This window comes from Tamandua tetradactyla, chromosome 5 (assembly GCF_023851605.1).
Source record: "Tamandua tetradactyla isolate mTamTet1 chromosome 5, mTamTet1.pri, whole genome shotgun sequence".
Classification (NCBI taxonomy): Eukaryota; Metazoa; Chordata; class Mammalia; order Pilosa; family Myrmecophagidae; genus Tamandua; species Tamandua tetradactyla.
In genome coordinates this window covers 30,946,393-30,958,830 of record NC_135331.1, presented here as the reverse complement: position 1 = coordinate 30,958,830, position 12,438 = coordinate 30,946,393, and the positions used below count along the sequence as shown (strand labels likewise).

The window sequence follows — 12,438 nt, the reverse complement described above, 5'->3', positions numbered from 1 at the left end:
ATGTAGGATATAAATGTAGGATACCATCATTTAAAACAACGTGATTCGTTCTAATGCATTTTCATGGATGCATTACATCAAGCAAACATTTTTCTATTAGCCAGAGGATAACAACTTAGAAAAGTAATTCATCCTTTGATCTCAATCAGCAATGTCCAGGTTCCAAGGTCTTTCTGGAACTCTTTTTTTTTTTTTTTTTACTGTGCCAAGATTCTCAGGGCAATATACAACATGCACTAGGAGCTTTTTAATGACACAAATAGTTGTGCATAAGAGACTGCCCATATACAGAGAACAAGGTCTCTCCTAGGCTATTTAGAATTTTAAGGTTTTTGCTGTGTATTTTTAAATTATAGCATTAGTAAGGGCAAGTTAAAAATTCTGAAGTTTTTGTTTATCCAAATAATCACAAGTAGGATGTTTCTAAAGCAGCTCTTTAAGGATTCTTACAATGGGTAGTTTTTTTTTTTTCTCTTATTACCAATTAGAAAGTAAAGTGATTTTAGTGAAACTATTTTCACCTATTATCTAGTGGTCACAACCACAAGAACTCCAGTTCACTTTCAATTCTATGAATCTTAAAACTATAGCATGTAAGCACTGGTCTTTGAAGCCTCTCTGCTCTTGAGAGAAATGCAACGGTTCATAAACTAGATTTGATGATACCTAGATAATGTGCTCATTCACGAAATAAGATTTATTCTGTATCTTTTACATACCAAACACTGAGTTAGGTGTTGGCTGTAAAATGCCATGTGAATAAGACATAGTTTAGGCATTATTTTTCACTATTTCTAGAGTATTAAGCTTGTATTAGGTTGTTCTTTGTAAGGTGGAGGCAACAAGAGAAAACAGAGATTCAAAAGAGTCAGCTTGAACAATTAAACGGGTAGAAAAAAGAATTGTACAAAATACAAGAGTAGATTCTGCAGGAAAAGTTAAGGGGCCCACAATTAATAATTGATACTGCATTTTTAATAATTGATATTGCATTTTCTCAGCAATTAGGTAAGCTAAACAGAAAATGCAGACAAAAAGAGGACACCAAATGGCCTTGCATTTCCATCAGAGTTCTATTCCCCTCTCTTCCCTGGTGGCAGGAAGCAAACATGGAAAAAACAGGGGGCGGGGGGCAGATATTACCTGCTTGTGGTGCCCAGACTTGGCTGCAGACTTGACTGCCACTTGCTGTGATTGGAATGAAGAGCAGAGACTTCCAAGGCAGAAGGCCCATGCTGGTTCCAAATGGACAGCACTCTGCCCACAGAGTAGGGCAAAGAACAGAAGACCTTGTCTGCTATGGATGCTGGAGATCTTAGCCCTTTCAAGCCCTGCGTAAATTGTGTCATGAAGAGCCTTTGTATGGTGGGCATGTAATTGGAGAAGCTCCGCTTTTTGGTCCAGATTCGGTAACACCCAGGGGAACAAAGTGCTAGAAGTGTATGAAGGCCTAGGACAGAGTGACCTACTCTGGTCTGTATTATGGCAGTGCTTCCACAGTTTTGGAGAGGAGCCGAAGGCTGTGGTGGAGACTGGGAGTGTGACGGACTAAGGAGGCCAGAGTCTTCCCTGAATGTGGCCATCCTAGAGCAACCATGGGACAAGAAGAAAGAAAAGGTCCACTTGGGAGGTTGAGATGGGCACCCAGGGGCCTCTTCTAAGGCAAGCCTCGCAGGAGCACAGTGCTCAGGAAAAGTCCTTGAGGACTCAGACATGCAATCTGAGTCTGATTTCATGTGAAAGGACACTGGGAAGATTTCAGAACCAAACAGCAGTGACGGCATCTTGTTGCTCAAATCTATGAAGCTCATTTTGACGGCCTCAAGAGAATAAAGTGCCAAGGGCTTACTGTCAGGTCTCTTATTCCATCCCCTAGCTGCCAAATATGGATTTAGCTGCATTGTATTGTATGAAAATCCATCCAAGAACTTTCTGTATCTGAACCGCTTGTAGCTTTTAGTCACTGGAAGCAGTTCAGAAGAACAATGCCGGTATCTTAGTTTCTGGGTCTTTGTGGTTGGGGCCAGTTTACAGGCAAGGATGGACAGCTTGTTTAGTAAGGCTAATTCTTTGGTAGGCTTCCTAAAATTCAGGCTTCTCAAGGGATGGCACAGAGGAGCCTTCTGCTTTGGTATGTGGCTAACGAAGCTCCTGGTAGTTACCGTTTCAGATTCCAAATGTGCAGGTACAGGTGTAGCACATGAATTGAGAAGTCTATGTTCTTTTGTGGGGATGGTTTCAGAGGAACTCACTAAAAAGGAAGAATGTCTGATTTTACTTATTTTTTTCCTTATTTTGACGTGCTCCTGACAGGAAACTTTTTTACATGCTCGATGGGGCTGCTTCTTTAAGGGAAGCACTTCTTTCTTACGTGAAGTGCTCCCAAAGGTACCACGTATTTCATTAAACCCAACAGAGTTAGGATCTTGTGCTTTCCAGAGGGTGCCAGGAAGACAAAGACCTGGGGACAGCTCAGTGTCCTTTAATGGATGATATACCCTTTCCACCTTTGGGTCTTTCAACTTCTGAGACCATGCAGCAATGTTACCCTTGGCCATCTTTGCTAGGGTGATTTCTCTCATCACAGCAGGCTCATCTTTATAACCCTTAGGTAGGTGCTTATTTTGTGCCTCATATGACAACAAATTAGATGATGTATGTTGTTCCAATACAGTATGTGCTCCTTTTGGATGTAGGTATTTATTTTCCTTCAGTAATGTGTAGCCCCAAACCCTCTGACTTTGTCCCTCTTCAGTATCATCAAGCATCTGCTTGCATTTATAGTGGGTCTGAGAAGTCCCAGGTGTATTATCATCCTCCTTGACTTCTCTGGTAATCACCTCTTCAGAGTCCTCCCCAAGAGTTAAGGGACCCATAGAACCCTTCTGCTGTTCTTTGGTTTCTTCACCTTCTACCTTAGCTTCTGTTTCCAAAGTCAAAGGCAAATGTGTACAAGTGGGATTTTCATCAGTTTGACAAGATTTTGAAGTATCCTCTTTTCCACTGATGAACATGCTGTTTCCTTCACTAGGATTACTCGTATCCCTTGGCGCACCTTTCTTCATTTCAGGCAGAACTGTGTAATCCTTTACATTTTTGCGAAGGATTTCACCATCTTTTGATTTAAGAAGATCTTTTAGGTCAGTTTCTTCAATCAGAGTACTATTAACATTAGTTTCTGCATTTTCTTGAGAAGACAGATACAAAGGCATTATCTCAGTGAATGCTAGGTTCTCTAGGGAAACAGAGTTCTTATTTTGACATCTAGAAGACCCCAACTCTCTTGAAGAATTTCCAAAGGAGTTTTCCTTGTCAAACTCAGGATATATTTGTCTTGATCCTTTACCCATTACTTGTGGTTCTCTCAGAGATGCTCCTTTCACTTGTTGCTCATGATGACCGTAACTTAAAGACACATTTACTCTATCCAATACTCTTATATTTGGTTCATGATCTGCAACAGATGCTATTGCATGTGTACAAGAGTCTGTACACACTTGCATTTCACAGTCTTTTAAAGATTTGCATACTTTCTCTTCACATGATTTTTTTACTTCAAGAGACTCCACTGCAGAGGAAGTAGCATGTGGGAAATCTGAATCCTGCTCAACTGTTTTTATAAATTCAGCATTCAGTTCTCCTCTTTGAGACAACATACTCTTTGAGGTTTTGTATAATGCAAGTTTTTCTTGCCTTGCACCACTATCAAGTGTACTAGATGAGTTTACACCCAATACACCTTCCGCAGGCTTATTACTACAATCTGTGTGGGCGAGGTCTACCATACTGTCTGTGGACTCTTCACGATAAAGAATACTTTCAAAGTCTCCTTGAAAATTGTCTTTCTTTGGACTACTCCCACATAGAGGGTTATTATTGCCTGAATCAGCTAGCAGATACTTTTGGTTGTCGCTTATTCCTCCATTAGTCTCTGTGACAGTCTCTTGCTGCTCACTATATAGGGTTTCCTTAGCTGGTTTATCTTCACTTCTGCATTTATCTGGTCTGTTTTTGCTATTATGGCAGCCAAGGACTTCTGACTTCTGATCACAAGTTTTATCTGCTTGGTTGATGCTTTTAAAATTGGAGAACATAATATCAGGAGACTGGTCCAACAATTTTTCAGGACTTGGAATGTTTGCAGATTGGTTTTGATCTTGTATAGCACAATCAGAGATGTTTTGTTTACAAAATACAGTCTCTTTGGGTACATCCTGTTCCTTTCCTTCTAGCCCTTCTTCAATGAGTTTGATGTGACTGGTGCTGTGAATGGACTTGTCTGGAGCTCCACTATTTAAAATGCCTTCTGTCATTTTGTTTCTGAGCTTATCTTCTTGAAGCCTACTTTTAATTTCTCTTCTACCAAGTTCACTTTCCTCTGATGTATAACTAACTTTATGGATGTTACTTTTCACAGAGACTTCTGTTCCTTGGGAGTGGTGACTGCTGTGCTGAAATGCATTTTCACATTTTGTTATAAACTTTTTTTCAACTTTTACAATGATTTTGCTGGACTCAAAAGCAGCACAAGCAGAACACATGTTTTCTTCTGAAGCACTTTTACTTGCACGGTGACAACTAGAGATATCCTGAGATTGAACATTTTGACATTCCATGACAGAGACCTTTTGAGGAAAGTAAGCTGCTTCTTTCTTATTTAAGATAAACCTGGAGTGTAGATCTATTTCTGAATCTGTCATTTCTTTTTTTCTTTCTAAGCTTCCTTTGATGTTTAAGGTGGAATTATGTGAAGAGGCACCACAGGTTTCATCACTTAGTGGAGGGATATCTTTCACTGTCTCAATGGGAATGGCTTGGCTATCAGAGATGGCATCTGCTCCACCCTCTAATGAAAGGTGATGACTCTGCTGGGAATCCTCACTTGTTGCTAAAGGCATTTCTTCGCTTATATTTAGTTGAGAGTCAGTGGGCAAATGTGTGTGGTCTTGAGTACTAAGGGACACTTGTTGATTTAGAACACATTCATTTTCTACTTTACTTACAACCAGTTCATCTGTACAAGAAAATTCATTCCTCTTACAGGAAATGTTCTGCTCATCTAAATGTAGAATACCATCATGTGAGATGTGTAGGGTTTTCTCTGACTCAGATCTGTCATCAAAGTCTGAGGATAGTGATAACTGAGAAGTATCATTCTTGGATTTTCTTACCTCATTTATAGGGTTTAACTGGTCCTGTGTCATTAAATTCAGAAGTGATTTTCTTTTAACCGGAAATTCACTACACAATGCTTCATTTAACTGGTTTTTGGCTTCCAGATATTTCTGGATGCTGACTAAGGAGTTAAATTCTTTACTGTAAGTCTTTTCACTTAACATACTGGGCTCCATAGTGGATGTCTGCTCTGGTTCTTCCATCTGCATCAGTGAGGGAAAACTGCTTTCTTCACAGTGTTTCCCTAGGTGGTTCATATTAGTATGAGTTTCTCTATGGTCCTCATGGTTTACCAAGTTACCTTGAATGTCTACAGTGATTTTCAAATCATTTTCTTTTATCATTACTTCTGTGGCATCAGCAAAATAATTGGACATTAAACAGCTAGAGCTCTCTGTACAAATACTGCCTTGAATACAACAGTTATGTTGGGTATTTTCTTTTAGGGAATCAACAGGCTCATTTTCACTAGAACAGTCAGAATGACAACCACCGGCATTCTCTTCTGGTTCTCTGTCATTAACAGGAAAGAGCTCCTCGTTTCCACTCCTGAGGTTCAGTAGGTGTTCTTTATTTTTCTCGCTGGAAACCAAGTTCTTGCTTTTATCTTCCCCATCAAAATAGGAACTGTCTGTCTTTTCAGCAGATTCCTTCAGCAAGCCATCAACTTTAAGGCCACATTCTTCTAGGGATGCCGCTCTGAATTCTAGACCAGACAAACTTGATGTGAGATATGAAACCTGGGGATTTTCTACAACAGCTATGGCTTTGGGACTTTCATGTGCAGAACTGTGTTTTTCAGGATGGTGGCCAAGAATCTGTTGGTGATTGTCATCTGCTTCACAGACAGGATTTAATTTACACAACTCTTCCTTCCCATTGCCCACTTTGGAAATGGCACTTTTCCCTGGTAATAATGACAACCAAGAAGGACAAGTTTTTAGTTCTTCACATTCTTTTTCTTTAGAAGTTGCTTTTGTTAATCCAGAGTCCACAAAGGTTAAAGGCTTTAGAGAAACTAACGTGCTCGTTTCTGAAACCTCACCACTGGTCATAATTTTGTCTACTTCTGGATATTCGCTGCACCCAGATGAGAGACTTTTACTCACATTGCCATTCTTGTGTCCTTCATTTCTATCTGTCTTAGTCCCATTGGCCTTCATACCTTGTAGTTCTTCTGGGCATTTTAGCAGAGTTTCAGTTGTAACCTGTACATTTCCTTTTGTACAAGAGAAGTAAATCCAGATCAGAATGTATATCATAAAAAACAACATTTGCTCTACTTTTATGAACTTAATTATATGACCAAAAGCAACAACAAGAAAGACCCAACTCACAGAGAACTGCAGTTAGTATGCTTTATCATTGATTTTGCTCTTCTCTGCAAAATATAACAGAGCACCAAAAGCGTACCTTGCAGAAAGAGGTTAATTTTGAACAAATGCCTTTCTCTAAATGTTGCTTAGCATTTACAGAAAAGTGATGGACAACTGAATGCAATATGGACAGATATATCTCCTTCAGAGTTTTAAGAAGCTTCCATTCTAAACATCAATATGGTAGAACTGTAACACAGTAGTTTACATTATTAGAAGGCCATCTTATTACCTGAACTTAGATAAATCATAAACAAAATTGCCTCCTTGAAAAAAAAAGAGTTATAAATAAAATTTGACATGAAAGAGATTTGTAAGTTGCAAGTTGACTATTACTCTTGAACTTAATAATCTACAAAACCACCTTTCTACAAGATTGGTCATGCACTGATGATTACTGAAGTTGAGTGATAGGTTTATCATGGGGTTTAGTATGCTGTTCTTCCCACTTTTTTTATAAATTTGAAATGTTCCACGCTGAAACATGCAATTCAAAAAGGGGTTTAACTGTGCAGAATTTCCCTGAAATTCAAGGTATAGAAGACAATATAAAGGTCCTCAAACTTGTTAATACACATAAAAAGAAACTACATACTCTCGTGTGTACATATATGTATATGTGAATGTACACACAAAAATATGTATGCATGTGTATATGTATGTTTAAAAACAGCAGGACATTTGCACTAAACAGAAATATCATAAATTAACTACTGTCCACTTTCTTTATTCTTAGTCCATTTTGTACAATTTTTGGTCCCAAACAAATGAGGATATAGCAAATGAGCAGAGCAATAAGTTCTTCCCGGAAATAATCATCATCATTCCACAAAACATGATGTAATCTGCCGAGTGGCGGGTAGAAATTTTTTAAATCAAAATTTCACCTAATTTTGTAACACCTTTTTGCTTGACGTATTGCATATTGTTACTGCAGGTTTTTGTGGATAATCTGAATGATTAAAACAACTTAATAAAACCACTTGCAAAGTGTCAGTACATACAATTTATTTTAATCACTCTCATATATCATTTATTTTCTAAAAACACATATAGAAAGATTCTTCACTGTATAATGACTTCCTCTTGCACTGCTCTGAAAGATTTACTGAGTACACTAATAAAAAAGAAAAGCAAATCAATCTAAAGATCTAACTCTCAAAAATAATATGTTAAAAACCAAAAAAAAAAAAAAAAAAAGATCTAACTCCCACAAGAATATAAATTCCATGAGGGTACAGATTTTGTTTGTTTTATTCTCTCCTCTTCCCTATTGCACAGCATAATGCCTGGTACATAACAGGCATTCACTAAACACCTGTGGAATTGATGAATACAGTTAGGTAAAATCAACAAATGTTATTAATGGTACCCTGGGCTTCTCTATCCATTTGTCAATGGTAATCGAGAACAGCAGTCACTAAGTGGAAAAGCAGTGACTCTGAAGCCATGCTAACCTTGGTTCTATGATGTTACTTACCTCTCGGAGTCTCGGTTTCTTCTTTCGTTAAAAGGGGGAAATTACACTTACCTCAGGGCTATTGAGGATTAAATTAACTAATACATGTAACACACCATCTGGTACAGTGCCTGCCAAATAACGGAAAGGTACCTTTCTTTTGCTCTGCTTTCTTTCATCTTTATTTCACTGGACCTGAGAACAGGTGAGGACAGTGATTTTAAATATTTGGAGTCAGCAAATACTAGACGGGTGAATGTGCACTGGAATCCACAGACACCAAGCACTGACAAAAAGCAGCCTTGAAATACTAATGCTTCAAATTGCATTTATCACTGTGAAACCAGCCTGGCTTTCCATATCAGAGCCAACAATGCCACCCTCTTTCATGAATTTCTATGCACAAATATTCCAAATTATTTCATCATATTTCTCTAATGCTTTCTGAGTTTTCCTTTCTGTCCCAGCACCACCCCATTTGTATTCCTTATAACTGCTCCTCAGGGAAACTGAGAAACTCTTCATCCAGCTCTGAGCTATTTAATGTGGGCTTACTCTGCAAAGTACTGAAGGCAAGACTCTCCCTCAGATTCCCCACTGTAGGCAGAATGCCTGCTCTCCACTTAGTCAAGAATCTTTGCAAGGAGGCAGGGGAAAAGTCACTTCCCAGGCAGTGTAGCAGAATGCTGGTAGGGAAAAGAGGTTGTGTACAGCTCGAAATCAGAACAATATTCTGCCCATTCTTTTGACTTGTTTTTAATCACACTTATTTTGAAATTTCAAAGAACTTCAAAGGAGAGTCTGAGGCAATTTCAGAAATTTTCAGACTTAGAGAGTCTGGCGGGGATAAATCTGGTACCTAATTCACAGAGTTATTGTGAGGATGAAACGAGTTAGTATAAGTAAACTGAATCTTAATGACTACTGTGGGCTGAGTCCTGACACTGACCATGGCACATGGTTGGTACAGAATAATGTTGGTTGAATGAAGAACTAGAAGATTAGGTATTCTTACAGGTGAACTGTGCCTTCTGTTTTGAGACAGAGGCCCATTTGAGAAGACTAAGAGTTTCACAATTGGGCTTAGTATCCTGGACTTCTAATTTTGTAATAATCAGTTGAAAGGTGCTTACATTTGTAGAAACTGACAAGTTGATCCTAATATTTACCTGAAAATGCAAGGGATCCACAACAGCCAAAACAGTCTTGAAAAAAAAGAACAAAATTGGAAAACTCATACTTCCTGATTTCAAACTTACTATAAAACTACAGTAACTAAGACATTACTTTACTGGCATGAAGATAGACTTATAGCCCAATGGAACAGAATTGAGAATTCAGAAATAAACCTTAACACTTACGGTCAATCAACTGATTTTTGACAATGGGAACAGGACAAAAAAAAAAGGGAACAGGAGAACTCAATGGGGGAAAGAATAGTCGTTTCAACAATTGGTGCTGGGATAACAGGAAACCCACTTGCAAAAGAATAAAAAGGAGCCTACTGCACACTATAACACCAAAATTAACTCAAAGTTGTTGAGCTAAATCTAAGAGTTATAACGTTAAAACTCTTAGAAGAGAGCACACAAGCAAACTGTCACGATCTTGGGCTAGGTAATTTCTTAGACAAGGCACCAAAAGCACAAGCAATAAAAGATTCATAAATTGGACTTCATCAAAATAAAAAACTTTTGTGCTGCAAAGGACACCATCAAGAAGTGAAAAGATAAGTCACTGATTGAGAGAAACTATTTGCAAATTATATAACAAATAAGAGATTTGTATTAAAACATATAAACTCTTTTTTTAATTTTTTTTAAATACCAAAAAAAAAAAAAAAACACAAACATTTGTAACTTTTGATCATTCCGTTCTACATATATAATCAGTAATTCACAATATCATCACATAGTTGCATATTCATCATCATGATCATTTCTTGGAACATTTGCATCTATTCAGAAAAAGGAATAAAAAGAAAACAGAAAAAAAATTCATACATACCATACCCCCCACTACTCCCCCTCACCGATCACCAGTATTTCACTCTAAATTTATTTTAACATTTGTTCCCCATTATTCATTTTTACTCCATATGTAAAACATACAAAGAATTCTTACAACTCAGCAATAAAAATACAAATAATCCAATTAAGAAGTGGACAAAGTGCAGTTTAGGTATAATCTTAGTGGGACTGAGAGCAGGGACTCAAATGAACTTATGCACACTGATGTTAATGGGGGTTTGAATCCATTGGGTGCCCCAGAAAAGACAAGCTCTTTAATCCTCATTTAGTATTGCTGGGTAGGCTCATTTTTATTTCCATGTAGATGTAAACTATCCAATTGTGGGTGGTGACTTTTGATTAGATGGCTTCCATGGAGATGTGTCTCCACCCATTCAAGTTGGGGTTGCTCACTGGAGCTGTTTAAGAGGGAACCATTTTGGAAAAAAGCTTTAGAGCCACAAGGGCCACCAGAACAGATAGAGCCCCGGGGAAGCTGTTGAAGAGAAAGCTAGCAGTTCTTGCCAAATGCCTTTCCAGCTGAGAGAGAAGCTCTGAACATCATTGGCCTTCTTGAACTAAAGTATCTTTGCCTGGATGCCTTAGTTTGGACATTTCTATAGCTTTGTTTAAACTTGGACATTTTCATGGCCTTTGAACTATAAACTTGCAAATTATTAAATTCCCCTTTTTAAAAGCAGTTACGTTTCTGGTATACCACATTCCGACAGCTTTCAAACTAGAACAAACACTTATGAATGGAAGAAAATATTTAAAACCATGTATCTTATAATATCCAGAATATGTAAAGAACTCCTACAACCTTTCAACAAAAGATAACCCAATTAAACATGGGTAAAGGACTTGAGCAGATATTTCTCCAAAGAAGATACAAAAACGGCCAGTAAATATATGAAGAAAATTATCAGGGTCATTAGACATTAGGGAAATACAAACCAAAACCACAATGAGTGCAGCAAATGACAGGCCACGTGATGACCAGGTTCTGGGCCCTTCTAATACACTGAGCATAGCCAACACAGTGCAGGGCAGGGGGCATGAGCAGGGCTTTAACCCAAAGGCCCCACCCCTCGGGCACATAAAACCTGAGCCTCTGGCCATGGCATTAAACGGGTTCATTAGGCCTAGTAGCATATAACTTGACTCCACCATCAGTACCATCAGGCACCACAGCAAAGCCTTTATCTTGGTCACAGTCCACAGCAGTACTGAATCAATCCAAGATATGTATCTGGATAGCCCAGGACCACAAATGCAAAATGATGAGCCATTTGGGCCTCAGCAACTTGTTAGCCTCGACATCAGTACCTGACTACCCTGGGCAGTCACCCCAGCCCCCCAGGCTTGTGAGCGGTCCCTAAACATGTGGCTCTCAAGAACAACCAGCTCCAAGTTTCACCCCAAAGCTCTCTCCAAAAGGTAACTGTCACTGATAGGAATATAAGTTGACTGTGTTCAGCCAGTGCCAAAATAGGAACCCAGTCCTGCTACTAAATTCTGGTCTACTAGGGTTCAGCATATCCTCAATTAGGGGTCACTGACATGGATACCCAGGATGCCAATGACTTGAGCTGTAAACTGTCTGAGACGAACATCCCTAACTATACCCCATACTCCAACCCCATCAACACTGACACCGGCTCCTAGTAGGGCCCCAAAATTGCCTAGATCAAGCAACCTCTCCTATGGAGACAACACTTCCTACAGGAGTCCTTTCTGTCTCCAGCTGACCCTGGACTCAAGACATCCTCCTGCTCCTATGCAGAGCCAGCACAGCCAGAGGCCAGCATCTGCCAAGATGGCTACAAGTTCTTGAAGCTATTTTAGGCCAAGATGATGCAGCTGGAAGGCTGGTACTACCAGACAGAAAATGAGACCAAAAAGAACCACCTCTCTGAAAAAGTTTTAATTGCCTCAGTGCTATGGCTAGTACCCATCTACTGATGTCCCAGAACGTCCAGCAGTTTTAGGATTTCTGTGAACAAAACCTGAACCCCAACACCAACCCACATCAAACAGCTCAGGACTTTGCACGGTTCTGGAAACTGCTACATTTATGCACCAAGGACATCACTATGAAATTTGAAGTACTCTACCATCTGACGGCAAACAGCTGGCACCTGGTAGAGACCCCTGAGAAGAAGAAGGAAGGGAAGAAACCACCCTTTCCGTTCCCAAGAAGCCAGCTAAATCCAAGGCCCGACATGCTGAGAAAAGCAGCACGAGGAACCCTGCAAGAGACTCTTGGTGTCCAAGCAGGAGTTCCTATGCAGCATAGGCAATGTCAAAATTTATGTCTCCAAGCCGAGACCCAGCTATAAACACCATGAAGGAAGAAGTAAACACTCTCTTAGTCTTAAAAAAACTTAAACTAAATACAAATGGAACAAAATTTTCT

The 12,438-nt window shown here is 39.1% G+C and overlaps 1 protein-coding gene and 1 pseudogene across 22 annotated transcripts in view; one reads left to right on the top strand and one right to left on the bottom strand.

Annotated features, from left to right (window-relative positions):
- PRR14L (proline rich 14 like) overlaps positions 1–12,438 on the bottom strand; it is a 74,947-nt gene that overhangs the window by 21,238 nt on the left and 41,271 nt on the right. For 15 of the 22 annotated variants that reach the window (XM_077160461.1, XM_077160458.1, XM_077160463.1 and 12 more), the window contains 2 exons: positions 9,180–9,215; positions 1,144–6,394 (listed from right to left, as the gene is read on the bottom strand). In XM_077160461.1, the coding sequence (XP_077016576.1) occupies positions 1,144–6,394; positions 9,180–9,215 (5,287 nt within the window). Of the gene's footprint in view, positions 1–1,143; positions 6,395–8,163; positions 9,871–12,438 lie in introns of those variants that run through there. The other 7 variants (XM_077160462.1, XM_077160459.1, XM_077160466.1 and 4 more) reach the window with 2 other exon arrangements.
- On the top strand, positions 10,871–12,318 carry LOC143682148 (disks large-associated protein 4 pseudogene; annotated as a pseudogene).